Source organism: Saccopteryx bilineata, chromosome X (assembly GCF_036850765.1).
Source record: "Saccopteryx bilineata isolate mSacBil1 chromosome X, mSacBil1_pri_phased_curated, whole genome shotgun sequence".
Lineage (NCBI taxonomy): Eukaryota > Metazoa > Chordata > Mammalia > Chiroptera > Emballonuridae > Saccopteryx > Saccopteryx bilineata.
Window position 1 is genome coordinate 110,169,461 of NC_089502.1, and position 27,692 is coordinate 110,197,152.

The following is a 27,692-nucleotide window of genomic DNA, read 5'->3' on the forward strand; positions in this document are numbered from 1 at the left end:
GACCGCTGGCCGGTGGACGCTTGGGAAGTTGCCAAGGTAAGCACCTGTAGTCTATAGAGTTGGACACACCAGGTAGGAGTCCCTGGAGCCTGGGACCTCATAACCAGATCCAGAGAAATTGGGTGTTTAATATAAGGTCTGGTGTCTAGGAGGTTTCAGGGTTGTATTGTACCCAACCCAGCTTAGTGGAATAGAAGTTTCTGTCTGCTTCCTGAAGGCATCCGAGTTTGCTACCCCTGCTTGCAAAGCTATAAGAAGGATTTCTTTCTTTTTTCTTTTTTCAAGATTTTATGTTTATTCATTTTAGAGAGGAGAGAGAGAGAGAGAAAGAGAAAAAGAAAGAAAAGGGGGAGAAGCAGGAAGCATCAACTCCCATATGTGCCTTGACCCGGCAAGCCCGAGATTTTGAACCCGGGACCTCAGTGTGCCAGGTGGATGTTTTATGGACTGTGCCACCACAGGTCAGGCCTTTTTTTTTTTTTTTTAAGATTTTATGTTTATTCATTTTAGAGAGGGGAGAGAGAGAGAATGATTTCAACAAGAGATGCTGGGGCAAGTTACAGAGTGAGCATCATGAGCAAAGGCACAGAGGAAGAAACATGAAATGCATTTTTGAAGTAAGATCCCACAGCAGCTCATTTTGGTGCTAGGATACCAGGAGGGTGGCAGAGTAAGCTAAAGGAAGAAAAGGCTAACATATAAAAGATTTTAAGTGCCCGTCTAAGCTATAAAACTTCGGAGATGTGGTGGGTAGCCAAATGGAAGGGTACTATTAGGCCTGTGTTTAGGTTTTGGCAATGTGATTTAGTAGCTGGGTCAATTGGGGATTTATTTTCTTTTTTGTCTTTTTTCATTGTTGATATTTGCCAGAAACAAGGTAGGGGGTGGGAAGGGTCAGTCAAAGTGGTCTCCTAACACAAAATAGCTTTTGGAGTCAGCCGTCATGCCAGTCTTGCCAGTTAGCAGCAGGCACAGGCTTGGTGCTGGGAAGCAGAAATCAGAGTCCCAGCTCAGCTGCTGTGATGTGATACTAGGCCAGCCTCTGTTCCTTAACCTCAAAAATGAAGTTGAACTGTATCACCAGCCCCCAGACTTTTGGCTGTCATGGACCAGCAAACCCACCACACCTGCACCCTCTTCCCATTTTATTTTAAGCTGCTATAGAATTGCCAGTTTTTCCTTTTACCTAGAAAAAAACCCACAACTCTACCTTTTATTGTGACTTGCTCACCAGTTTGGTCTCTGTTGTTGCTTTCATACCCTCGGAATCCTCTTGAAGCACAAGCCACCTGTTTATGCCACTTTTTGTTGCTGTCACCTATAGTCCAACCCTATATTCATTTTTTTTTCCAGTCCCATTCTCCTTTTTTCTCCTTTCTCTGAACTTACCTGGCCCAGCTACAGCCCTAATTTCCCTATTTTTTTCTTTAATGACAACATGCTTATTTATTTATTCCCCCCACCCCACCCCACCCCTTTGGCAACCATCAGCTTGTTCTGTATATCCATAGGTCTGTTTCTGTTTTGTTTTGTTTATTCATTTGTTTTTCTAGATGCCACATATAAGTGAACTCATACAGTATTTGTCTCTCTGTCTGACTTATTTCACTTAGCATAATACCCTCTAGACCAGGGGTCTCAAACTCGTGGCCCGTGGGCTGCATGCGGCCCGCCAAACAATTTTGTGCAGCCCACAGACTAATCCACGAAGTTCAAAATATTTTGGATAAAATTAAGTAAGCCTAGGGGCCTACTTGTATTTTTCATTTCTCTAGCATCCTAGCTAGATATTAGCTTAGTTAACAGCAGTTGTGATGCGAACTACAGTTTCTGGTCGTTTTGTGACACTGAGTAAACTGCATGTACGATTGTGCTTGTTGTACTGATTTTTTTTTGTTTTCAACTGCAGTGAGAAAAGTGTTGCGTAACAGTTGCCTTTTGTAGACCTAGTGCGGCCCGCCGAACGGCTGTGATCTTGCTCTGTGGCCCACATGCTGAGTTGAGTTTGAGACCCCTGCTCTAGACCCATCCATGTTGTTGCAAATGGCAAGAAGAGAACAGAAACACATTCAAAAAGATATATGCACTCCTGTGTTCATTCTAGCACTACTAGTAATAGCCAAGATATAGAAGCAGCCTAGGTGTCCATCAGTAGATGAATGGATAAAGAAGTTATGGTGTATATATAGATAAACAATAGAATATTATTCAACAACAACAACAAAAAGTGAAATCTTGTCACTTTTAGTTTGGACTCAAGAGCTTCAGCAGTCTGACCATGTCTCTCTCTAGGCTTCTGTTCCTGGAGAGAACTTGTTGCCTTTCCCTTGCCAAGATCCCACTCGTGTTCCTCCACCCTCAATCCCAGCTGCTTACCTTGTTCACTCTTCCTGGAGTTGATGAATGTCCCCAGATGCATGCTTCCTCATCAGGACCAGACCTACCAACCTACCTCTGTGAGCACCATCTTCGTTCTGCTATAAAGGAAGAAGGGTGTCTCCTCTCGTCGCCCCGCCCCTCCCCATGTGCGTAGGACTTCCCCTCCCATCTGCCTAAGGACTTTGAGTCTTCATTTATCCAGTCTTCCTACCAGCTTATTCCCATTACCATACAAATAGCTTTAATCATGCCTTGGTTTATTTATTTTTTAAAAAAGAAAAGAAAAGATTAAACATAGAGTTACCATAAGACCCAGCAATTCCACTCCTAGCTATATACAGTGTGTCCGTAAAGTCACGGTGCACTTTTGACCCGTCACAGGAAAGCAACAAAAGACGATAGAAATGTGAAATCTGCACCAAATAAAAGGAAAACCCTCCCAGTTTCATACTTATTCAGTGCAGTTCGATGTGGGCTCACGCACAGATTTTTTAGGGCTCCTTAGGTAGCTATCCCGTATAGCCTCTACAGACTCGTCACTGACTGCTGGCCTACCAGAACGGGGTTTCTCCACCAAACTGCCGGTTTCCTTCAACTACTTATCCCACCAAGTAATTTTATTCCTATGTGGTGGCGCTTGGTTATAAACGTGCCGATATTCACGTTGCACTTTGGTCACGGATTCGAATTTAGAGAGCCACAGAACACAGTGAACTTTCCTCTGTACCATCCACATCTCAACTGGCATGGCTGTGGGCTGCTCCGCTGTATACATGGTGTTACATCATCATCTGCACGTGCGCACATGCTGCCACATCATCCTACAGAAACTGGGAGGGTTTTCCTTTTATTTGGTGCAGATTTCACACTTCTATCATCTTTTGTTGCTTTCCTGTGTGCCGGAGTCCAGCCCCGGGGGGGAGGGGAATCCAGGGGTCCCACAGGAAGAGACGGCGTCGGCACGAATCGAGTGAGAGAGCCGAATTCTGTTCTTTCTCTTTATTCTCTGGTTAGCATTTACTGCCAGGCATCTCCGCCAATGGCTGGTCTAACTTTACTTTTTATGCACACACACTAAGTTACAATCACATGGTATTTTGAATACATCATTGTTTTAGTTTCACTATGGTTACATATTTCCAGATAACAGTTAATTCATATCTATAAGCTACAAATCAGGTGGTAAGTCATTCAAAGTACAGTTATACAATAACTTGAATAGTAATAACAATATCGGTACAAACTTCTAAAAGATTAGTACTAATTAATAACTCTATTTTACTGTTGTTGTGAGTCAAGGGCGCAGAAAGAGATAGCAGACCAAATCATCAAGGACTAGCAAAGGACCACCGCTTGCTCAGGCAAATAGCCTTGAGTTCATGTAGTGTCCTAATTCTTTTTTTCACAAGACTACAAAAGGCTTGCTATTTAAGAAACTGACATAGCATTAAGAGTAACTTTTACTTAAAGATACATAGAGTGCACCTGCAAGATAGCTAGTAGCAACATATATCAGAAGGCATTAATTGCTATTGCTGCTATGAATCCTACCACATTCCTCTCCTTATTCTTGGAAAATACAAAAATCTCATGAGAATGTTTTACTGAGAAAAACCCAGCAACTGCCTTCAGTGATAAAACAAGTCTTTTAACAAAACATTCTTTACTTGCCAGCTGTGCTCCCATCCAAGGCCACTCAACGGGCCACTCCACTACACTTTACCTAAGATTCTAATGTCTAGTTAAACTTTATTCATTTACTATATTCATACACTAGTTAAGTTCTAACTTTATTCTTTCTAACATGATTAATAAGAAGAAATTCTCCTACAAACTTAACCCTTTATGAGGGATATCATGGCCAGCCTCTTATGTTTATGAGCCCAGTTCAAGGGGCTTACAGGCTTTTCTGTGGAACTTACACCTTCTGTCTCATTTCCAAAGAAATTACTACGAATCTACATGGAAAGCATGGTACTATTATCCCTGTGCCATAAATAATAGCACACACCCAGAAAAGGGGGGAATATAAGGCCAGATTAATTCAAAAGATCAAAGGGGAAAGTATTGTTGTGCCTTTCCTATGCAGCCGTTGGCCTTCACTGCGGTGACTATCAAACAGTAGCCATCGATCTTCTTTTGCTGTGACTTTGTCAATCAGCAGTTGTGGATCTTCTCCTGCTGTGACCTAGTTAGCCAGCATTAGTGGATCGGCTCCCGACACCTATGGCCCGTCAAAAGCACCATGACTTTACGGACACACTGTATATACCCAATGAAATGAAACCATACATCCACACAAAAACCTGTGTATAAGTATTCATAGCAGCACTATGTATAATAGCCAAAAGGTAGAAACAACACAAACGTCCATCAATTGATAAATGGATAAGCAAAATGTGGTTTATCCAAACAATGGAATATTTAGCCATAAAAAGGAGTGAAATATGATACATGCTGCAACTTTGGAAGAACCTTGCAAACATTATAGTAAGTGAAAGAAGCTAGGCATAGCCTGACCAGGCAGTGGTGTAGTGGATAGAGCATCAGCCTGGGAAGCTAAGGACCTAAGTTTGAAACCCCAAGGTCGTCAGTTTGAGTGCAGGCTCATCCAGCTTGAGCGCAGGTTCACTGGCTTGAGCATGGGACCATAGACATGATACCATGGTCACTGGCTAAGCCTAAAGGTCACTGGCTTGAGCCCAAGGCCGCTGGCTTGAGCAAGGGGTCACTGACTCGGCTGGAGCCCCCCCACCCCGGGGTCAAGACATATGAGAAAGCAGTCAATGAACAGCTAAGGAGCTGCAACAAAGAACTGATGCTTCTCATCTGTCTGCTTTCCGGTCTGTCCTTCCCTGTCCTCTCTTTCTTGATAAAAAAAAAAAAAAAGAAGCAGCAGTAGCTTGGTATATATTGTATAATTCCATTTCTGTGCAATGCCCAGAATAGGCAAATCCATAGAGAGTAAATGGATTAGTAATTGCTAGGGTCTGGGCAGAGAGGGAGGTGATAGGCAATAGAGGATTTCTTTTGGGGGTGATGGTTGCACAATTCTGAATATACCAAAAACCTCTGAACTGTATACTTAAAAAATTTTCTTGAGGTATAATTGGCATATATTAGTTTTTGGTGTACAATGTAATGATTCATTCAGTATTTGTATATATTGCAAAATAATCACCACAGTAAGTCTAGTTAGTATCTGTCACCATACAGTTACATATTTTTCTTGTGATGAGAACTTTTAAGATCTACTGTATTAGCGACTTTCAAGTATACAACACAGAATTATTAACTGTAGTTGCCATGCTGTACATCCCTGAGACTTAATTATTTTATAAAAGGAAGTTTGTACCTTTTGACTCCTTTCACCTATTTCTCCCACCCCTGCCGCTGGCAGCCACCAATCTGTTCTCTGTACCACGAGCTTGGTGATATGTTTTGTTTTTTAAATTCCACAAAAAAAGTGAGATCATACAGTGTCAGTATTACTCTCTCTGACTTATTTCACTTAGCACTTGCCCTCAGGATCTATCCATGTTGTGGCAAAGAACTGTACATTTTAAATGGGTGAAATGTATGGTATGTTATTTATATTTCAATAAAGCTGTGTTGTTGTTTTTTTAAATACACACTTGAATGAATACTTGAAAAATAAAATTTTTAAAGGAAGAAAAACTTCCATTGATCTATTCTCTCAAGCTATCTCTCTCCTTCTCTGCCTCCCATATGCACACTCAGTAGAACTTCTCAGAAAAGAGGGGTTTATGCCTGTTTTCCCTTTTCCTAGCTCCCATGACTCTTCAACCCACTCCACCCTGGTTTCCACGCTTGCCACTCTACTGCAGCTGTCTTTTCAGGGTCACATGTGACTTTCAGTTCTCCACCCTCGTTTTTCTTGCATTTAGGCGTTCAACACTGCTGGCCCCTGAGACACTCCTGGCTTTGTGACATTCTCTCCTGGATTTACTTCTACCTCCCTGGCTCCTCTGCTGCCTCCTTCTGAGTGTTGGCCTTTCTCAGGCCTCGTGAGGCTGCCCAGGTCTATGGAGTTAAATATTAAATATTACCCTTATGAGAAGCAATCATTGAACAACTAAAGTGCCACAACTATGAATTGATTCTTCTCATCTCCCTTCCTATCTGTCTGTCTCTCTCTCCCTCTTTTTCTTGCATGCACACATGCAAATAAATACGTACATACTACCTTTACGTTGGTGGCTCCCAGATACGTGCCTAGAGCCCTGCCCTCTCTTCTGAGCTCCACATGCCCATCTCCCACTGCTCACTTGACCCCTCCACTTCATTACCTCCTAGGCACTTCGCATTGACTTCTCAAGCAGTACTCTTCATCTTGCCCTCCAAACCTGCGCCCGTGCCCAGCCACTGACTAGCTACAATCATTCTTGCTTCATTTCTTTCTGAACTGCACCTTTTTTTCTCCCAGATTCTACTTCTTTCTTTCTTTTTCTTTTATTTCTTTTAGAAAATCAAATTTAACAGGGTGACATTGATCAATAAGAGTACATAGGTTTCAGGTAAATGTTTCTACAGCATTTGAACTATACACGCATCGCCCAAAGTCAAATCATTTTCCATCACCATGTATTTGTCCCTCTGCTCTCTTCCCCCGTATGCACCTCCCCCACACCCACCTCCCCCTGGTAACCACTTCATTTTTATCTGTGTCCATGGGTCTCAGTTTTATATCCCACCTATGTGTGAAATCATGTAGTCCTTAGCTTTTCCTGATTTACTTGTTTCACTTAGCATAATGTTCTCAAGGTCCATCCATGTTATAAATGGCAATAAGTCATCATTTCTCATTGCTGAGTTGTATTCCATTGCATATATGTACTACATCTTTTTTATCCAATCCTCTATCGAAGGACACTTTGGTGGTTTCCATGTCTTGGTCACTACCTTCTTTGTACCTGAAGAACGGTTACAGAATCCTCCTTCTCTTTATTTCTGCACCACAACTCGCTCTCCTTCCTGGCCTCTGGTTGCAGCCTCCCACCTAGCCACCTGTGCTGCTGTGGCCGCCTCTGGTCTGTTCTCCACACAACAGGATGTACAGTTTTCAAGTGGGAATTAGATCCTTTTATTCCCTTATCCAAACCCCTTGGATGGCTTCCTGATGTCCTTAGAATAAATTCCAACTCCTTTGCAGAGCCAGTAAGGCCCAGAGTGATCTGGCCCCCGTCGATTTCTCCAACCTCACCTCCTACTACTCAGCACAGAGACAGTAGATGATAGCGAGAGGCAATAGGTGTGTCTGACAGAACTGTGTGTTAACACATGGAACACGGTGTTATGTGGCAAGATGTTAAGAAACAGCTTTCAGAGGGTAAGAAAGTAGCAGAGCCTCCCTGTTGGCTTCTATTTCTAAAGAAAGGGAAGAATTACTAAAATAAAATTTTAGACAGGTTTATATTGGTGAGAAAATGCCAGACAGAACAGAACATACCTTGTAACAGAAAAGAAAAACAATGAAAAAAAACTGCCTGAGTTTGAGGCAACTAATGCCCCTCTAACTTTGTATTTTTTTCTCAGCTATTAGAGTAAGCAGTTTCTTCTTTTCTTCCTTTTCATTGAATTAGTTTGCCTGTGATGTGTCAGCTCACTTCTTTGTTAACATTTGTAGCATCCATAATAGGCTTCTTTCAGAGGGCTGGCAGGTCGGTGGCTGTTAAGACGGAAAGACAATGATGATACTGACTACCGTACCTGTTGATAGGGATCGTAGGGTATACAAGATTTTTCTTCATTATGTGAGGCTCAGATGTAGGATTTCACCACCACCAAGATGGCCCTCCCTCTCCCTGGGGTGTGTCAGCAATTCCCACCAGCCGTTTTTGGAATGCCATTCTAAGCAGCACTGTGGGAAGCATTGTGGTCACTTGCCTACTGATATTAGTTTTTTTTCAAGGGAACTCTTTATTTAGAGTTTTCATTGCACGAGATTTTTTTATCTGTCATCTTTTCTAGTCCCTTGGCAGGAACGTACTCTTGAGCTTCTTAGCTTAGTAAAGTTGTTGCCTTCAGATATAAATTTGGAAATATTTCAGGAAAGAAATATGCCCAAGCCTTGCTATAACACCATTTTGGGAGTTTGTTCCAGAAAATACTATGAAAGGCAAGATCGTGCTAGAACAAGGCCTTCTGATATTATCTAGTGCCTCAGACCCTGGGACTCCATCTGTAACTGCAACGGAGGTCCTACTCACCCTGGGCCGTCAGCATAATGCCAACGCTTATGGCGTGTTTATTAGCATCTGCCAGGCACCAAACAAATGCTTTACTTGCATTGACTTTATGTAATTCTTTTGTGTGTGTGTGACACAGACAGAGAGAAGGATAGATAGGGACAGACAGACAGGAAGGGAGAGATGAGAAGCATCAACTCTTTGTTGCGGCACCTTAGTTGTTCGTTGATTGCTTTCTCATAAGTGCCTTGACCAGGGGGCTCCAGCCAAGCCAGTGATCCCTTGCTCAAGCCAGTGACCTTGGGCTCAAGCCAGTGACCTTGGGTTCAAGGCAGCGACCTTGGGCTTCAAGCCAGCGACCTTTGGGCTCAAGTCAGTGACCATGGGGTCATGTCTATGATCCCATGCTCAAGCCAACAACCCCGCGCTCAAGCTGGCAACCTTGGGGTTTTGAACCTAGGTCCTCTGTGTCCCAGTCCTACACTCTATCCACTGCGCCACCACCTGGTCAGGAGACTTATTTAATTCTTGCAGCATACTTCCAGATAGACGAGAACAGTTACCCCCGTTTACTGATGAGGGATCTGAGGATAAGGAACTAAGCCAAGGTCACACAGCTGGCAAGTGGCAGAGGTGGGATTTGAACCCAGCCCTGTTGCACACACTGCAATGCCCAAATTCTTAACTGTGTTCAGTACTAACCACACTGAACTTTCTCAGGTCATTTTAGTGTCTACTTTGGAGTATATATTATTTTGAAATTTTAAACCTTCTTTAACAACTCAGCCACTGGCACATCAGTAAGCAAAAGAAATAAGGTGCTTTCTACCCATGCTTCTGCTTATATGCCATTAAATGAGGACAGAACACCAGTTATGTAAAAGTTTGCGTGTCTCTAAGAGCAGAAGGATGGATAGAGCAACCCTATTGCCCTTGACCATGGCTTAGCTGTCACCTGTTTCCTGACTTGGGTTTTGAGCTCACAAAGCTCTAACTTGAAACTTCAGTAAGAGAATTTTAGTCAACTCTTGTGAACAGACAAGTGACATCGGCCCCAGTAGCTCATAGGGTTGGAGGAGACTTCAGGTGCCCCTATGCCTCCCTTCCTATAGGCCTTCATGCCCCGAGGACTGGCAGACAAAACAGGACCTGAGGAATGCATTGCAGTTGCTCTTTTAAGCCTCATCAACTCCTGTGATCACTTCGTGGATGATCGAAAGAAAGTCACAGAGGTAAGAGTTGTGGATTTCACACCATACAACGGAAGTCGGTCGTGTAGGTACTGTGAAGACCAGCTGAGAAACCCCCTGGGTTGCTAAAGCAGAGTGCCGACATAGCATACTGTCTCTTCCCAAAACGGTTGTGCAAAGAAACTTAGACTTTGCTTCAAAGTTGGCATCACTCAGCAGGCTAGTGGGGCTCACATCCCATGCACCTTCTGTGCTGTCCAAGAACCACTGTGCAAATGCAATCAGGAGACTGACTCTTCAGTTCTCCCTAATGAAAGCTTTCTGACAACTTGCTGTCCCACCTTTTGCCACTAAACTAGGTGAACCTCAAATTTCTCTTATCTGTTCTGCCATAAACAGAAGCGAAGTTATTTTCAGGGTTAAAAATATACATATACAGAGCAATGATGCATCATTCTGTTCACTATATGCCAGCATTTGAGTCCTGCCCTTCTAAATTTCATTGGCTAGACAGTTGCAAGACCAAGCTCCATAGAACTGGAGAAAATAGAAACATTACTGAATAAACAAGGTCAGAATAGATTGCTCATCAGATTTTCTCAGAGATTTACACTTCTCTGTTTCACCAGAGAACAGCTCTGGCACCTTTACTACTCTGAGGGTCATTGAAGAAAGTATATTTGAATGGAATGTTTATAATATGTAGAGAGCCCTGGCCGGTTGGCTCAGGTGAAACATTGGCCTGGTGTGTAGAAGTCCTGGGATTGATTCCCAGTCAGAGAACACACAGGAGAAGCAACCATCTGCTTATCCACCCTTCTCCCTTCTCTCTCATTCTCCCTCTTCCCTTCCTACAGCCATGGCTTGAATGGTTCGAGCAAGTTGGCCTTGGGTGCTGAGGATGGCTCCATGGCCTCGCCTCTGGTGCTGAAATAGCTCGGTTGTTGAGCAACGGAGCAGTGGCCCCAGATGGGCAGAGCATCGCCCAGTAGGGAGTTTGCTGGGTGGATCCCAATCGGGGCACATGAGGGAATCTGCCTCCCTGCCTCTCACTTAATAATCAAATATATATGGAGAGAGAGAGAGATATGCATGTAGAGAGAATGCCTGTATATTTTGCTAGGTTTCCAGCTGCTGAAAGAACTGAGAATCCTATGGCATCAGCAGAGACAAAAACTCACAAGACAAAGTTGACTCCTTTGATATCTCTTAACAAGGATGTGGAAGACTACATGTCTTAATTACTATATGATTAGACAGCACCATCTGTCTTAAAATACAGGCAAAAATTGGTCTTTTCATCATGGTTTCTGCAACAGGAAACTCTTGACCCAGCACTGTCTGCTTTAGCCTTTGTGTGTATGTAGAGCCGATAGCCAGTGCTCTTGCTCTTTGGCTGTTTTCAGTTAAGGGATATGGGGGATTGTAAGACATATCCAGCTAGTCACAAGATTTCAAGGGCTAACGATAGTCAGTCCTAAGCTTTTTTATATATTTTACCCCGGTGAACATATGTAAGGTCTACCGGAAAGGTCTGTCCGTTTCTATCACAACAAGTTTCGACACGTAAGCACATGTTTATTTGGCGCATGTGTGCCTCTCTATTTTTATCACTTAATGTATACATACTGACGTAGCAAATTAACTAAAACAAAGTTGATTCACATTAGTCTTATGTGTGAAGCCATAGTGTACCCATGGCTACTGATAAAGTTCATTTACGCCACTGTAATTTTTACGAATTTCAACAAAGAAGAAATGCTACAGAAGCATGTCTGTCGCATCCACCATATTCCCCGGACTTAGCACCCTCCGACTATCACTTGTTTTTGTCCTTACAAAATTTTTTGAAGGCAAAAAATTCAAAAATGAAGAAGATACCAAACAAGCACTGGTTCAATTTTTCACATCAAAAGATAAAACATTTTTCAAAAATGGGATATACAAATTGCCCTCACGCTGGCAAGAAATCATTAATAATAATGGCAATTATATTATTTAATAAAGTTTATTGACGGTAAGAAAAATTTGTATTTTGTTTTATTCCAAAAACGGACAGAACTTTCCAGTAGACCTTATATATTATTCAAGCAGCAGGGAGCAGGGGCATTTTTGTAACTAACAAAAAACCTTTCTGCAACTTTCCTTTGGAATTACAAAGAAAAGTTTACCCCGCTGTGTGACTTTGAAACCTTTTATCTTTTTTTTTTTTGTCTCTCTGTAGGTGATTACATGTCGTAATGAAATCATGCACTCTTCAGAGATGAAGGTATCTTCTACATGGCTTCGAGATTTCCAGATGAAGATCCAAAGTTTTCTGAATGAATTCCAAAATATCCCAGAGATTGTGGCAGTGTACTCCAGAATAGAACAGGTAAAAATGAGATAAAACAGTTCTGGCGTCAAGAACTAAGGAGAAAAAAGCAACCATAGTTACTCATTTAGAATTTGAAGTTTATTAGTTTCAAATGAAATTTTAGCACGTAAACGGAAAAACACGTTGATATGAAATGTAGAATAGTGCTGGACTGCCTGACCTGTGGTGGCACAGTGGATAGAGCATCAACCCACAATGCTGAGGTTGCCGGTTCGAAATCCCAAGCTTGCCCAGTCAATGCACATATGAGAAGCAATCAGTGAACAACTAAAGTAAAGCAACTTGAAGTTGATGCTTCTCTCTCTCCCTCTCTCTCTCTCTCTCTCTCCTCTTTCTCTAAAAATCAATAAAAAAAATCTTTAGAATTGTGTTGGGCTGAGAAGCTTTTCTGTGGTCACAGGATGTTATTAAAATGGATCCAGTCAGTGGATTTTTTTTTTTTGGTGTATTTTTTTGAAGCTGGAAACGGGGAGAGACAGTCAGACAGACTCCCACATGCGCCCGACCGGGATCCACTCGGCACGCCCACCAGGGGGTGATGCTCTGCCCACCAGGGGGCGATGCTCTGCCCCTCCGGGGCGTCGCTCTGCCGCAACCAGAGCCACTCTAGCGCCTGGGGCAGAGGCCAAGGAGCCATCCCCAGCACCCGGGCCATCTTTGCTCTAATGGAGCCTTGGCTGCGGGAGGGGAAGAGAGAGACAGAGAGCAAGGAGGGGGGGGGGGTGGAGAAGCAAATGGGCGCTTCTCCTGTGTGCCCTGGCCGGGAATCGAATCCGGGTCCCCCGCATGCCAGGCCGACGCTCTACCGCTGAGCCAACTGGCCAGGGCTAAAATGGATTCAGTCAGTGATATTTAATTATAAATTCTTTGAGTAATCCAGTGGAATATCTTTTCCATTCAATCAGTTCATGTATTTGTTTGGTAATCCAACAGCTGTTGTCATCTGAGTGGGCTGTTCATATCCCCGAGGAAGAGTATCGAGATGGGTGTGAATATGAAACAGGCATTTACCTGAGTGAGAGCCAAGTAAATGAAATAGAAATGGAATTACTAAAGGAAAAACTTCAAGAGACATATCTTCAAGCAAAAGAACAGGAGGTGTTGCCAGAAGAGGTAAAAAGTGGGGGGAGGGGGGGATATCCTTTGTGTGAGTCAGCGGTACAAAGAAAGACCAGGGCGGAGGAGTGGGCCATTTTAACATACTGCCAGTTATGTTTCTGATTTATATATAAGACAAATAACTTCCAGAACTGAATATTCTTTTGGCACAGGTTAATATTACCTTTATTTATTTTTAATTTTTTTTAATTTTTTTTTTTTTCTGAAGCTGGAAACGAGGATAGACAGTCAGACAGACTCCCGCATGCGCCCGACCGGGATCCACCCGGCATGCCCACCAGGGGGCGACGCTCTGCCCACCAGGGGGCGATGCTCTGCCCCTCCGGGGCGTCGCTCTGTCGCGACCAGAGCCACTCTAGCGCCTGGGGCACAGGCCAAGGAGCCATCCCCAGCACCCGGACCATCTTTGCTCCAATGGAGCCTTGGCTGCGGGAGGGGAAGAGAGAGACAGAGAGGAAGGAGAGGGGGAGGGGTGGAGAAGCAGATGGGCGCCTCTCCTGTGTGCCCTGGCCGGGAATCGAACCTGGGACTTCTGCACGCCAGGCCGACGCTCTACCACTGAGCCAACCGGCCAGGGCCAATATTACCTTTAAACAGTTATTTCCACTTTATCAGCAAACATGTGAGTGCCTACTATGTACCACACAGTGGACAGCACAGGAAGGGCGACCACCAAGAGTTCTGAATAAAGTTTTTGGAGTTTCTCTGCAGGTTGGGGAGGGGGTTGGTTGCAAAAAGGCTTTGCTGGGAAGGTACGTTGAGCTGGGACTGACAGAATCAAATCAGAGTTTGACAAATTGGCAAGAGAAGAAGGATGTTCTTCATGGAAGGAATAGCAGCTGCCAGGCCTTGAGAGAATAGCTGGGCCTGCGCACTGACAAGGCAAGCATAGGAGGTGTGGTCAGGCACGAGGTGGTCAGGTAGGTTGAAGCCAGATTTTGAAAAGTTTTCTGTGCTGCACCAAGGGGTTTGGACCTTATTTCTGGAAGGGGGTAGAGAGCCAATAGATGTTTTTGTAAGCAAGAAAGAGTAAATAGAACAGATACGGCTTTTAGAAAGTTAATTCTTACAGCAGTTGGAGTTGGAGACTAGCCCGTAGGCTCTTGCAGTCCTGAAAGGATTTGAGAAAGAGGGCAAGAACTAGAGGTGTGGGGGAGGAGCAGGAGATTTACTTGGGCAGAGCTGACAGCTCTTAGTGGCTGGTTAGATTACTTGGAGCGTGCCATGGGACTGGAATGAGGTGGAGAAGGAGGCAGTTAAAGGATCAACAAGGTTTCTAGCTTAGGATGCTGCAAGCCAATGGTGATTTTACTTCCTAATAGGTAGTACAAGAGAAATGAATCACCTTTGTTACATGTAAGGTATAAAATTTTTAAAAAAACAAACAACAGGCCTGACCTGTGGTGGCGCAGTGGGTAAAATCGTCGACCTGGAACGCTGAGGTCACCGATTCAAAACCCCAGGCTTGCCTGGTCAAGGCACATATGGGAGTTGATGCTTCCTGCTCCTTCCTCTGTTCTATCTCTTTCCTCTCTCTGTCTCTTTCTCTCTCTGTGTCTCCTTCCTCTCTCTATAAAAAAGAAAAAAATGAACAACAGAATTGTCTAATAGGAAGTTTCTGAAATATTCTAGCACTTGCTGGATTAGAATTCTACATCACCAAGAGATCTCAGACAAAACATTTTACTCCTGGATTCCACCTTGTCCGAGGAAAGTAGTTTTTCTGGTTACCTCATTAAACACAGAGAGGTGTTTACGGACTATAAAGCATGGCTTTCATTCACTGAGCTGTGCCCCTCACTGGTGCCCAGGCCGAGGCGGCCTGCTCTGACCTCGACCCGGATGCTGCATTCCGTTGGGTGAGCCCCTTCAGCACCTGGGCTGGGCACTGTGGGGTTTTTGGCCGCGCCCTCCCTGGCACACCATAGGTATTTAAAATGAGGAATAAGACTTCTGTTTCCTACTTCTTTCTTTCTTTTTTTCTTGTGACCGAGGTAGAGAGAGGGACAGATAGACAGGAAGGGAGAGGGAGGAGAAGCAGCAATTCTTCATTGCAGCACCTTAGTTGTTCATTGATTGCTTTCTCATATGTGCCTTGATGTGGGGGGGGGAGCTACAGCAGAGCGAGTGACCCCTTGCTTGAGCCAGCGACTTTGGGCTCCAGCTGGTGAGCTTTGCTCAAACCAGATGAGCCCGCACTCAAGCCGGTGACCTCCACATTTTGAACCTGTGTCCTCTGTGTCCCAATCCGATGCTCTATCCACTATGCCACTGCCTGGTCAGGCAAGACTTCTGTTTTCTAAATCCTGTTATATCTTGCTTTATTTTAAAATGCCCTTAGCGGCAGCCCCAATTCTCTTTCTGGCTGCTGCTTTCAGAAGCAGAATTGAACAGAGAAGGCAACCGGGGGATTTGGTTCATGGCCCCTAAGTTGTCCATAGTTCCCTTTTCTCTCTTAAAGGAGCTACAGTTCTTTCCTCTTTGTGTAACAAAGAGCAAAACACATCAGCAGCAACACACTCAAGCCAGGAGTCTATGTGATTGCGAGCTGGAAGGGAACCTGGCAATCATCTTGTCACAGCCCCTGCTTTACACATGAGGCGCAACCCCAAGTAGCAGGCGCTGTCAGATGGAAGGCCACCGGCGGGCTCTGAGGCGGGCTCTGAAGGCGGGCTGTGAGGGGGGCTGTGGCTCTCGCTCTGGGCCTGCGCCTTCCTGCTCACTGCATCTGCTATCACCGGTGGGCTAGCGACTGGAAATCTCCACCCCTCGCCGTCTCTGTTTTGCAACGAGGAAGTTGGGGTTAACTGGCCTGTCCTCTGGATCCCCAAGTCTCTAGATAGAGTTGATAAGTTCTCACTTTGCGTGTTTTTGTTCACTGAACCATGGCATTTCTCTTGATTTTTCACTTGATCAAAATGTAAATTCAGATTGATTGGCATGTTATCTCTACAAAGTTGAAGATTGCCTTTCCATGATGTGTGGAACTTGACCTTGTTTGGAAGTTCAGTACCAGATATGGTTATCCATGTTCTTTAGGGTTAGTCTCCAAAGCCAGATGATTCGATAAACCAAATTTTAGTGACTCTAAAGTGCCATCAATTGCAAGACACACCATTAATTCCGTTTCTTCTAAGAAAGAAAAGAAATGCTGCCAATTTATTGTAAGACTCTGTCAGTGGTGAGATGGTAAAATATGAAAAAATATGCATCTAGGAATCAAGAGATAATGTGATTATATTATGACCCAGCACTTTGTTTGTGAATGTTTAACAAGACCTGTTTCTGGTAATCGTTAAAGCAGTAGGAGTGGCGTTAAAAAGCCAAGTTGAGAAAAAGTGGTTAATGTTGGTAATTAGTGTGATGGTTTCCAAAAATGCATCATGGAGCATGAGCATGAGTATCAAGAAGCGCGGAGCAAGAGAGAGCTCATCATCCCCATTCTTTTCTGTTCGCTCAACGAGCCTTAATGATCTATGACGTTATAGAAGGCCTCCCATGAAAATACACCGTGCAGGTATAACTGATTTTAGAGTGCAGTGCGTTCCACTTCAGAGCCACATGGGAGCAGCATCTGGTCGGGTCCCTCAGGACATGTGTGGAGGGTGGTGTCCACCAAGGGCCCAGCTGCAGCAGAATTCAGCTGCCAGCCAAGAGCCCTTCACACAGCCTGCCGGCCCGCCATACTCTGTTCAGACCTGGGAGTTGAAAAATTTAGCTAAAGAACACTGAGTGCAGTAAGTAGCTAAAAAACAAAACACAACATATAAAGAACTTGCACATTCTTAAAAATCATTATTGATTTTGTAAACCCTGATGAGGGAACCACCTTCTCCGAGATCCATGAGGAAGCTTGGGGAGAAGGGGCAGAGACGGAACATACTCGAGGCAGTCGGGAAAAGGACCGAAATGACACTTGATTTTTTATATTCCAGAAGTATTTACTGAGCAGGCACCTACTATGTTGCAGGCACGATTCTATTAATAGAAATGTGGTGTGTATCAGTGAACAACACAAAGATCCCGAGCGGCTAGAGTCCAATATTTGAATCTCTTATGCAAATGAAGAATGTAACTATTCTTCATTATGGTACAATTCCACCTATCGCATGTGAAAACCGCAGTAAAAATAAACCCAGATGCTAAATCATTCCTACAAAGGTTTGGCTGAAACTGGCAGAAGTTGAACCCTGGCCCTGGCCGGTTGGCTCAGCGGTAGAGCGTCGGCCTGGCATATGGGGGACCCAGGTTCGATTCCCGGCCAGGGCACATAGGAGAAGCGCCCATTTGCTTCTCCACCCCCCCCTCCTTCCTCTCTGTCTCTCTCTTTCCCTCCCGCAGCCAAGGCTCCATTGGAGCAAAGATGGCCCGGGCACTGGGGATGGCTCCTTGGCCTCTGCCCCAGGCGCTAGAGTGGCTCTGGTCGCGGCGGAGCGACGCCCCGGAGGGGCAGAGCATCGCCCCCTGGTGGGCAGAGCGTCGCCCCTGGTGGGCGTGCTGGGTGGATCCCGGTCGGGCACATGCGGGAGTCTTTCTGACTGTCTCCCCATTTCCAGCTTCATAAAAATACAAAAAAAAAAAAAAAAGAAGTTGTACCCTCTTTGTGTGTTAAGCAGCATCCAGTTTGATTCTTATTGCAATGTTTTACCAAGTGGTGCAGGAAACTTGGTGTTAATGTCTTTGTTTCATTTTAATCTTAGATTGAGAATATTTTTATTTTCTGTATAATGGCACCAAAGTATAAATGAAAAATGAAAGGAAGGTTTTCTTAAGTAGTGTAATACTGCAGCCATGTAGATAAAAATCATAGATATATAATTCATTAGGTTGAATAAGATGTGAAAAAATGCTTTTTGTTAGCAGAATGCTAAGCTACATAATAAAATTCTTTTACCAAAAAAAACCCCCCAACAAAAACAAAACCGAAAAACAAAGATCCCTGTAGGGGGAGACAGAGGGTAAACAGTCAGTATAGTAAGTAACTGATGGCCTTAGAAGAAGCACTGTGTTGAACAGAGGACTGGGGATCAGGAACTGCCAAGTGGGGATGAGTGTCGGGTTACAACAGGATGGTCAGGGTGGCCATCTCAAGAAGGAAAGAGTGAGCAACACCTTAGAGAGGTGAGGACTAGCCATGTGTGTATAAGGAGCAGGAGCATTCAGGCAGAGAGAACAGCAAAAAGTTGAGCCAGGTGGCTGGAGCAGGGTGAGGGAAAGAAGAGTGAGTGAAGGGCTGAGAGAGTGGAGATGGAGGGGGCAGGTCACTGTGGGCCTTGTGAGCCATTGAGATGGACCTAGGCTCTTACTCCTGAGATGGGAGCTGTGGGTGAGGTCCCAGCAGCAGAACGACAAAAGGAGCACACTGGCCACTATGTTGAGGATGGGGGGCGGGAGCATGGAGACACATTAGAAGGCTGCCAGTTACCAGGAAAGAGAGATGGTGGCCAGGCCAGGGTGGAAGTAGGGGGGCGGGGCATGGACAGGGTAGAAGGCTGCCGCAGTTACCAGGTCAGAGAGATGGTGGCCAGGCCAGGGTGGAAGTAGGGGGGCGGGGCATGGACAGGGTAGAAGGCTGCCGCAGTTACCAGGTCAGAGACATGGTGGCCAGGCCAGGGTGGAAGTAGGGGGGCGGGGCACGGAGACACGGTAGAAGGCTGCCGCAGTTACCAGGTCAGAGAGATGGTGGCCAGGCCAGGGTGGAAGTAGGGAGGCGGGGCATGGACAGGGTAGAAGGCTGCTGCAGTTACCAGGTCAGAGAGATGGTGGCCAGGCCAGGGTGGAAGTAGGGAGGCAGGGCATGGACAGGGTAGAAGGCTGCCAGTTACCAGGAAAGAGAGATGGTGGCCAGGCCAGGGTGGAAGTAGAGAGGTGAGGAGGTGGACAGAGGTGGCATGTGAGAAAGACGAGTCTGCCCTGGCTGGATAACTTACTCAGAGCATCATCCTGATACGCAAAACTTGTTGGTTCAGTCCCTAGTCAAGGCACATACAGAAACATTGATTTTTCTGTTTCTCTCTCTTCCTTACTCTCTCTCTAAAAATTAGTAAATAAATTTTAAAAAAAGAAAAGAAGGCATCAAAGACAAGCCCTAGAGTTTTGGCCTAAGGGACCAGAAGAACGAGGTACTAAGCATCTTCTGTCTATACTCGTCCCTGGCGCCTGGTAGACTGATCCTCACTAGACACTTGTTAATGGCTGTAGGAAGAAAGGAAGTGCAGGTACAGGGCTAAGTGCTTTAGTAGCTTATTTCTAATCTGGCAGGAATCCTAGGTGGGATTGATATCTTCACCCTTTATTTGCATATATGGAAGTAAGCTTAGAGAAGTCAAGTGCCTTGCCCAAAGTCACACAGCTTTAATATCCAAGTCTGCTGACTGTATTCCATAATTTTTCTAGTATATACTTTAGATTTTCCATCTCTACTTTCTATTCCTCCTTTACATATAATTAATTAAAAAAACTTCTTTTGATTTTTTCTCCCTTCTTCCCACCTAACCAAGCTACAATAATTGCCTCTTAAGGACATTTCAAGGGCAGAGAGGATCAGGAGATGACAGCACAAAGGATCACAGCTCCCAAGTCATCAAATGAGAAGGTCTCCAAAAGGGGAGGGAGGAGCCCCCTCCAGCTTGGAGCATGTGTGTGGTGCACAGACCCAGCCAGCGCAGTCACAGGCACAATGGGAAGGACCCTGGGGGGTGCTTCTAGAGCGCCAGGCTTAGGCAGTAAACACTAACAGTGCAGTGCCCACGCGGTGCTGTGTATGCTGTGAATAATGTCATTGATGTAATCTTCATTTTACATGTTTATGGTTTCCAGATTTATTATTTAAAGCCCAGGCGTCTTTCAGGAGTGGTACGCCTGTTTGCAGCCATGCAATAAACAGCTCCAGCTGAAGGGCACGCCCCCATGTACTTACTAACCTATCAGAAGACCTCCTCCCTGGCCCTGCCTGCTCCCTGTTCATTCTGGTGATAAGCCGCAGCCAGTCTTTCCCCTCCCTTCTGTCCCTAGCAGACATTAACCAGCATCTCTGGCTGTTTCATTCACTGACATCACAATCACCTGGTTCTTCCTTAGTCTCCGCCCTCGCCCTACTGCATCAGAATCAGTCATGGACACTCTAGCAGGGGTCCCCAAACTTTTTACACAGGGGGCCAGTTCACTGCCCCTCAGACCGTTGGAGGGCTGCCACATACAGTGCACCTCTCACTGACCACCAATGAAAGAGGTGCCCCTTCTGGATGTGCGGCAGGGGCCGGATAAATGGCCTCAGGGGGCTGCATGCGGCCTGCGGGCCGTAGTTTGGGGACGCCTGCAGTCTAAAGTTTAGAACCGCCTTTCTGTGAGGGGTAAGGTACTCCACCAGTTTTCTTCATTAGGTTTAGATCGCCTTGACTTAGCTTGGAGTTCGGGGTTCCCCATTAAAATTCGCACCCAAAACTATGAGTAACTTTCATCTTTGTAATAAGCACAGTGGCCTGCGAGGGTGTCCTGAAATAAGCCCTTACTATTCTTCCATGGTCGTATCTGAGAGTACTTTTATTAGTTTAAATATCAGGAAATACATTATTGATGAGAGTTTAAATTGGTACAACCTCAGCAGACAGAAGTTTTGGCAAAATCTATTAATGAAACAGAAAACTCCATTAATATTAAAACTGTGTTTCACTTCTAAAAACATCCTACAAATAGACTTGTCATTTACGCAAAATGACACATATACAGCATTATTGGTCTTAACAGAAGGTTTGAAATAATATGTGTTTTGTTTTATTTTGTTTAAGTGAGAGGAGAGGAGGCAGAGAGACAGATTCCCAAATGTGCCCTGACCAGGATCCACCCGGCAAGCCCACTAGGGGGCGATGTTCTGCCCATCTGGGGTGTTGCTCCATTGCTCAGCAACCAAGCTCTTCTTAGAACCTGAGGTGGAGGCCACGGAACCATCCTCAGCACCCCGGGCCAACTCGCTCCAATTGAGCCATGGCTGTAGGAGGGGGAGAGAAAGAGAGAGAGAGAAGCAAGAGGGGGAGTGATAGAGAAGCAGGTGGTCACCTCCTGTGTGCCCTGACCAGGAATCGAACCCAGGACATCCACATGCTGGGCAAACCGGCCAGGGTGAAATAATATGTTAAAATGTAAAACATGGCCCTGGCCAGTTGGCTCAGCGGTAGAGCATCGGCCTGGCATGCGGGGGACCCGGGTTCGATTCCCGGCCAGGGCACATACGAGAAGCGCTCATTTGCTTCTCCACACCCCCCCTTCCTCTCTGTCTCTCTCTTCCCCCCCCCCCCCCACAGGCAAGGCTCCATTGGAGCAAAGATGGCCCGGGCGCTGGGGATGGCTCCTTGGCCTCTGCCCCAGGCGCTAGAGTGGCTCTGGTCGCGGCAGAGCGATTCCCCGGAGGGGCAGAGCATCGCCCCCTGGTGGGCAGAGCGTCGCCCCTGGTGGGCGTGCCGGGTGGATCCCGGTCGGGCGCATGCGGGAGTCTGTCTGACTGTCTCTCCCCGTTTCCAGCTTCAGAAAAATACAAAAAAAAAATGTAAAACATCCATAACTGAAACATTATTCAGCCATTAAAAATTATAATGAGGCCACTCTTTACAACCTGATGTAGGAAAGATCTGTTGAAGAGCAATGTCTAGCATGCTGCCATTTGTATTTTTTAATATGTGTATACAATATATACACATGCTCACATGGAAATGCATAGAATATCTCTGGAAGAAACACAGGGAATTTCATTGTGGTCACCTCTGGGGAGGAGCTAGATGACTGAGGACAGGGTTTTGGAAGAGGACCTATTATTTACCTTCATCTTGAAGTTTTTACCTGTGTATGTGTTACTTCTAAATATATATACACAGATACATATACATCCCTATGGATAACCATACACACATATATCTATATGTATGGGTGTGTGTGTGTATAAATATATACATAGTAATACATGTATGGGTATAAAATTCAAAATGAAAGGGCTTCATTTTATTTTTATATATATACATATATATGTATATGTGTATGTATATATATGTGTATGTGTATATAGATGGTCCCTAACTTATAATGGTTTTACTTAAGGTTTTTCAACTTTATGATGGTACGACACAGCGCATTTCAGTAGAAACCATACTTTGAATTTTTTTTTTTTTGTATTTTTCTGAAGCTGGAAACAGGGAGAGACAGTCAGACTCCCGCATGCGCCCGACCGGGATCCACCCGGCACGCCCACCAGGGGCGACGCTCTGCCCACCAGGGGGCGATGCTCTGCCCCTCCAGGGGTCGCTCTGCCGCGACCAGAGCCACTCTAGCACAGGAGGGGAAGAGAGAGACTGCGGGAGGGGAAGAGAGAGACAGAGAGGAAGGGGGGGGTGGAGAATTAAATGGGCGCTTCTCCTATGTGCCCTGGCCAGGAATCGAACCCGGGTCCCCCGCATGCCAGGCCGACGCTGTACCGCTGAGCCAACCGGCCAGGGCCCGTACTTTGAATTTTGATCCTTTCCTGGCTAGTGTGCAGTATGATACTCTTATGGTGCTGAGGAGCAGCAGTGAGATGATTTTGCTCAGCTGTAGGCTAACGCAGGTGTTCTGAGCACGGTTAAGATAGGCGAGGTAGGCTAAGCCAGGCTTGGTGGATTAGATGTATTCAATGCATCTTTGACTGGTATTTTCAGCTTACAGTGGGCTTGTCAGAATATGACCCCATCGTAAGTTGAAGATCATCCTTGTGTGTCATGTGTATGGCCCTTTCATACAAATGCAGGGTGTTTTAAAAAATTTTGAGGAGGCAAGCAGACACCCCCTTGTGTGGCCCAGAACCAGCTAGCCTGGGTCTTCCTTTGTTTGAGTAGAAGATGCTTTGCGTTTAAAGGGTTTGTTTGGTTTTGTGTTTCGAACCCTCACCTGTTTGTGAATAGGTCCCTGTAGCCAAGGCGTCTGTCTCTTGGTGGACTCGTGAGCAGGACCAGGCTGGGAGCTGTTACGTTTTCACCTGAAGGCTGCCATAGAATGCTCTGAGCTGTAAACGGTATGGTTTTTTCCTTGCAGATCTTAAATAGACTGGAAGTGATAAAAGAATTTCTGAGAAACAATGAAGATCTCCGAAATGGTCTTACAGAAGATATGCAGAAGCTAGACAGCCTCCATCTACCCCATCAGAAACCGGAATCAAAGGAGCCCGGGGCCCAGACACCTGAAGGGGAAGCCTGAGGTGAGTTTAGGCATTTGCTGTTAAATAAGGATAGAACAGCCTCATCTCTTTGATGGCTGTTCTTTTATGTAAGGTCAGATTGAACACACACTTAGTCTCATCTGAAGTTTCTCTGCATCCTTATTATTTGAGAGGGAGGACCCTGGGCTTTGTGCTCCTTCTAGTTGATGGCTGTCACATTTGAAGTAATTCAACATAAACTCCCTGCCAGCTTTTTTTAGCCAAATACATCTGAAATTGTTGCTCTAGTCTTAAGTGAATCAACTTTATAACATAATCAAAAAGCATGTCAGCCCTAAAGTGAAGCCTGGCTCTTAGGTGTATTATTAATGGCAACTGTCAATTTCCATGAAAAACTTGTTAAAATAAATAACTCTTCAGTATTTTACTTTTTTTCTCCCTCAAATAAAAGTAAATATTTTCTTTTCTTTTAGGTTGCGCTTTGACAAAAATCGGACCTGTTCTGTGAGAGTCGCACTGCTTCCACCTCAGTCACCCTTTTCTGTGCACAAGTAAAAACTCGCCCTAGTGCTCTACCCAACCAAAAAGGAATTTTTGTTGTCTTTTCCTGGAATTTCTGTGACTCTTTAGGAGTATATTTTTATATATATATTCATAAGCTTGGTATTATAAGATCTATACTGACCAAAAAATATTAAATACTCTCTTGCCAAAATTGTTATCCAGGAGTTTTTGATGTTTTTCTTTTGTTCATTTTGTTTTGTTACATTTTAAAAGGTGAGATCCTTTTCTGGTCCTAAACGCTAGCTGCTTAACACAGGAAAGCCTGTTTGGCTGGGCCTGCAGAAGGGTCATGCAGAGCTCTCTGTCCGCGGGCAGCCAAGTCCTGTCCCGCCCCGCCCCCTCCTTCCTGAACGCCTCATTCAGGAGGACGCCCAAGAGGCAAGCTGTGATGGAAAAGTTGAGACAGAAATCCTTCTTTTTCGGAAGAAGACAAGAAAAATTGCCTAAAAGGCCATTTTCTAGCCATTTCCAATTAGTTCAGAAATGTTACTACCATTTCTGGTAGCCTGAGGCGGTAGGACAAGGAAGTGGGCCCAGGCTGGTCAGTGGGGTGGGGAGCTGGAGAACATGGTGACTTGACTGACTCAAGCAGGTGGGGTGCAGGCCTGCCTCACAAACAGGGAAGCCGGGGGAGCTCTGCGGAGGCTGGCTTGTTCGTGGCACTCAGGAAGAGGAAATTCATTTGACAGTCACAGCTCTTCCTGTTCAGTTAGATCCCAAGTGCTGAGCACAGGGACTGGCCCTGCTGTGCTCAGTGATCATTTGTTGACTGCAGGGTCAACTGATAGCTTAGGGATATCCATATATACATGTGCATGTTAGTTATGCTATTATCTAAGCCTGGTCCTTGCTAGGCAATTTAAGAATAAAGTTGCAACATTCTTAGGGAAATTCAAAGACATCATTTGCTTCCAACAGACTTGCAAATTCGTTCATACTTCCTCTATTCCTTTTACCCAAAAAGTCACCCACTTCTGACTTTGTTCAGTTTGTTTCCTGAACTGTGAAACCACCGTACCATTGTATGCAGTGATGCTTAACTGGGCCCGTTGCCCTGCACATTCAGCAGCAGAAGGGCCACGTCCCCGCGCGTGCAGGAATAGCCCGAGGGAAGCGCAGCCCTGCCTTCCACACTGCCCCTCACGGATGTGATCTGGAGAGAAGGAGCCAAGAGTGGAGGTATATTTGGTATATTTTTACATTAAAAGGCATTTAATGTAATTTTGTAAAACCTGGATGAATACAGATGTGCCTGTAACTTCCCGATTTAATCTTTCCTGTGACTCTGCGGTCTTTCATCTTCCATTTCCTTTCTCGCTTTATCTCTGGGAGTTCTTTGAGATGACTTCAGTAGTAAAGTAAGAATTTTCATTCATCTTGCAACTCCCCCAAACTAAGAAACTTTTGAATTATTTCCTAGCTTCTAGGTATAAGATACAAAACTCGGCATCAAATTAAATCTCGGTTTAGTAACCAATGTAAGACCTCACTTCCTACTTTAGGAACTTGGGCTTACGAACACTTGGTTTTCATTCCTCATGTCTGGTTAGCTTTCCCTTATCTATCCAACAAACGTTTAGCAAGTGTCAGCCACACGCCAGGCACTGACATAAATGCAAATGTAAGGATTTTAAAGGTATGGACGGTGGTCTGTGAGGTTTCATCTTATTGGATTTAATGTCTGCTCTGATAAATTAAACATATTATTCAGAAAACTATACTGGCAGCATTTAATTACATTGAAATTGAAACAACGGAAGGAAGACATTCCCAGAGAGGGCTTAAAAGCAAATTTGGCGTGTACAGGACATCAACCTGTGGGCCTCTCTTCTACAGACCCGGGCATGTGGGCACAGAGTATGCACCAAAGGGTATTCACAGCGTGCTGGCAGCCAGCCAGCAGAGGAGGATGGGTCAAATAGATCACAGCACGGTCACACTAACAGAGTATTACGCAACTGGTAAAAAGAGTGAGGAAATGCTACAATGCAGTAATATGGAATGATCTCTAAGACATACCGAATACAAAAGCAGAATGTGTAACTGCATAGCATGCTGTAAAACTACTTGTATTTTAAAATAACAGGTCTAGAAAGTTGTATGTTTTCCCTAAGCTTTTTTGCTGTTACCTCTGTGAAATGAATTTTGGTTGAGAAGAAAGTTTCAGTGAAATTTGGCTTTTCTGCTTTGTGTCCTACCCTGTACGATTTTTACAACAAACATGTACTTGTATATTCTTGAAGTTTTATTTTAAATTTTAAATTTTGAAATAAAGAGACATGAACAATATGCATTTAAACTGCAAGACTTATATGTCACGTTTCCTGTGATGCGTCCTAGCCCCCGTTTCTGTGGGCTGAGCTCCACTCCAGGGGTCCTCGCGTGTTGTCAAGGCCAGAAGCAGCCAGAGGGCGGTTTTCTCCCCTCACAAGGCTTTGTTTTATCTCAGAGTGCCTTGTTTTCATCCAGAAATATGATTTGCTCTCGGCCTCTCCCTGGGACACAATATGTGGTTCATGGTTTTGAAAGAATTAGAGGAGAAAACCGGTTTTGGCATTATAGTTGCAAAGATAAGGCAGTTCTTTGGATTTTAGCCTGTGTTTTTCCAGGAAGCTCAGGACATAAGGAGGAAGTCGTGACTTATTAAACTCAATATAAAACACAAATTCTGGGAAATAATAAACGTGTGTCAGTAACAAAAACTGGGAAAAGTCATTGCCAATTCAGAAAATTACTGACTTCGTGAAGTAGTGGTAGAAATTGTAGACAGTTTAAGTTAAATTGCAAAGGCCAGAAAGGATCATGTTTGAAAGGTTGGGGAGATTATGAAATGATTGTTACCCTAATGAAAGATTCGCTTTTATTAAAGGATTAATCACTTATATGGCTGTAAGCATGAATGTTTTAGGCAACAAAGGGTTAGATCTCTTAGTTGGGTGGGCATACTATGAATTGAACCCTGTAAATGCAGCACTGCATTAGAGTAGAGGTGTTGTAATCTTTTGAATGTTTTTGCTAATCGTTTTGCCCACTAAATTATAAATATAGAGTGATAGGAACTTATCAGCAAAGAGTACCTCCTTTTCCCTTACTAGGATAATTAGAAACCTGCCAGCTCTGAAATGTGTTCAACAGACAGTGGCCTTTTATTGAAATATACTCAAATTACAAAGTACATTTTGTAATATGAATCTAAAAATATATTAATTTCTACTCATGTAATAGTGAAGGGAAAAATCCTTCAAAGATTTAATAAAAATCTTTTTTTTTTTTTTTTCGAGAGAAAGAGAGAGGCAGGGAGAGAGACAGAAGCACCAAGCTGCTACTGTATGTGTCCTGACCGGGGAATCGAACCAGCAGCCTCCGCCCTCCAGTACGATGCTCCGGAGCTATCTGGCCAGGGCTGAACTTTAATTGATTTTTAGAGAGACAGAGTGAGGAAGGATCAGAGAAGGGAGGAGGAAGGGAAGCATTTGTTGTTCCACTCAGTCATGCATTTTTTTTTAACAGGGACAGAGAGAGAGCCAGACAGAGGGACAGACAGGGACAGACAGACAAGAACGGAGAGAGATGAGAAGCATCAATCATCAGTTTTTTGTTGTGACACCGTAGTTGTTCATTGATTGCTTTCTCATATGTGCCATGACCGCGGGCCTTCAGCAGAGTGAGTAACCCCC

General features: G+C 44.6%; 1 protein-coding gene across 1 annotated transcript; it reads left to right on the plus strand.

The window, feature by feature from the left end:
- On the plus strand, positions 1-26,304 carry CXHXorf38 (chromosome X CXorf38 homolog). Its single transcript, XM_066250399.1, has 6 exons — positions 1-36; positions 9,701-9,820; positions 12,003-12,152; positions 13,089-13,268; positions 23,328-23,490; positions 23,925-26,304. The coding sequence occupies exons 2-5, from the start codon at positions 9,707-9,709 to the stop codon at positions 23,487-23,489; spliced, it is 606 nt and encodes a 201-aa protein (XP_066106496.1). The 5' UTR covers positions 1-36; positions 9,701-9,706; the 3' UTR covers position 23,490; positions 23,925-26,304.
- The last annotated feature ends 1,388 nt before the right edge of the window (positions 26,305-27,692 follow it).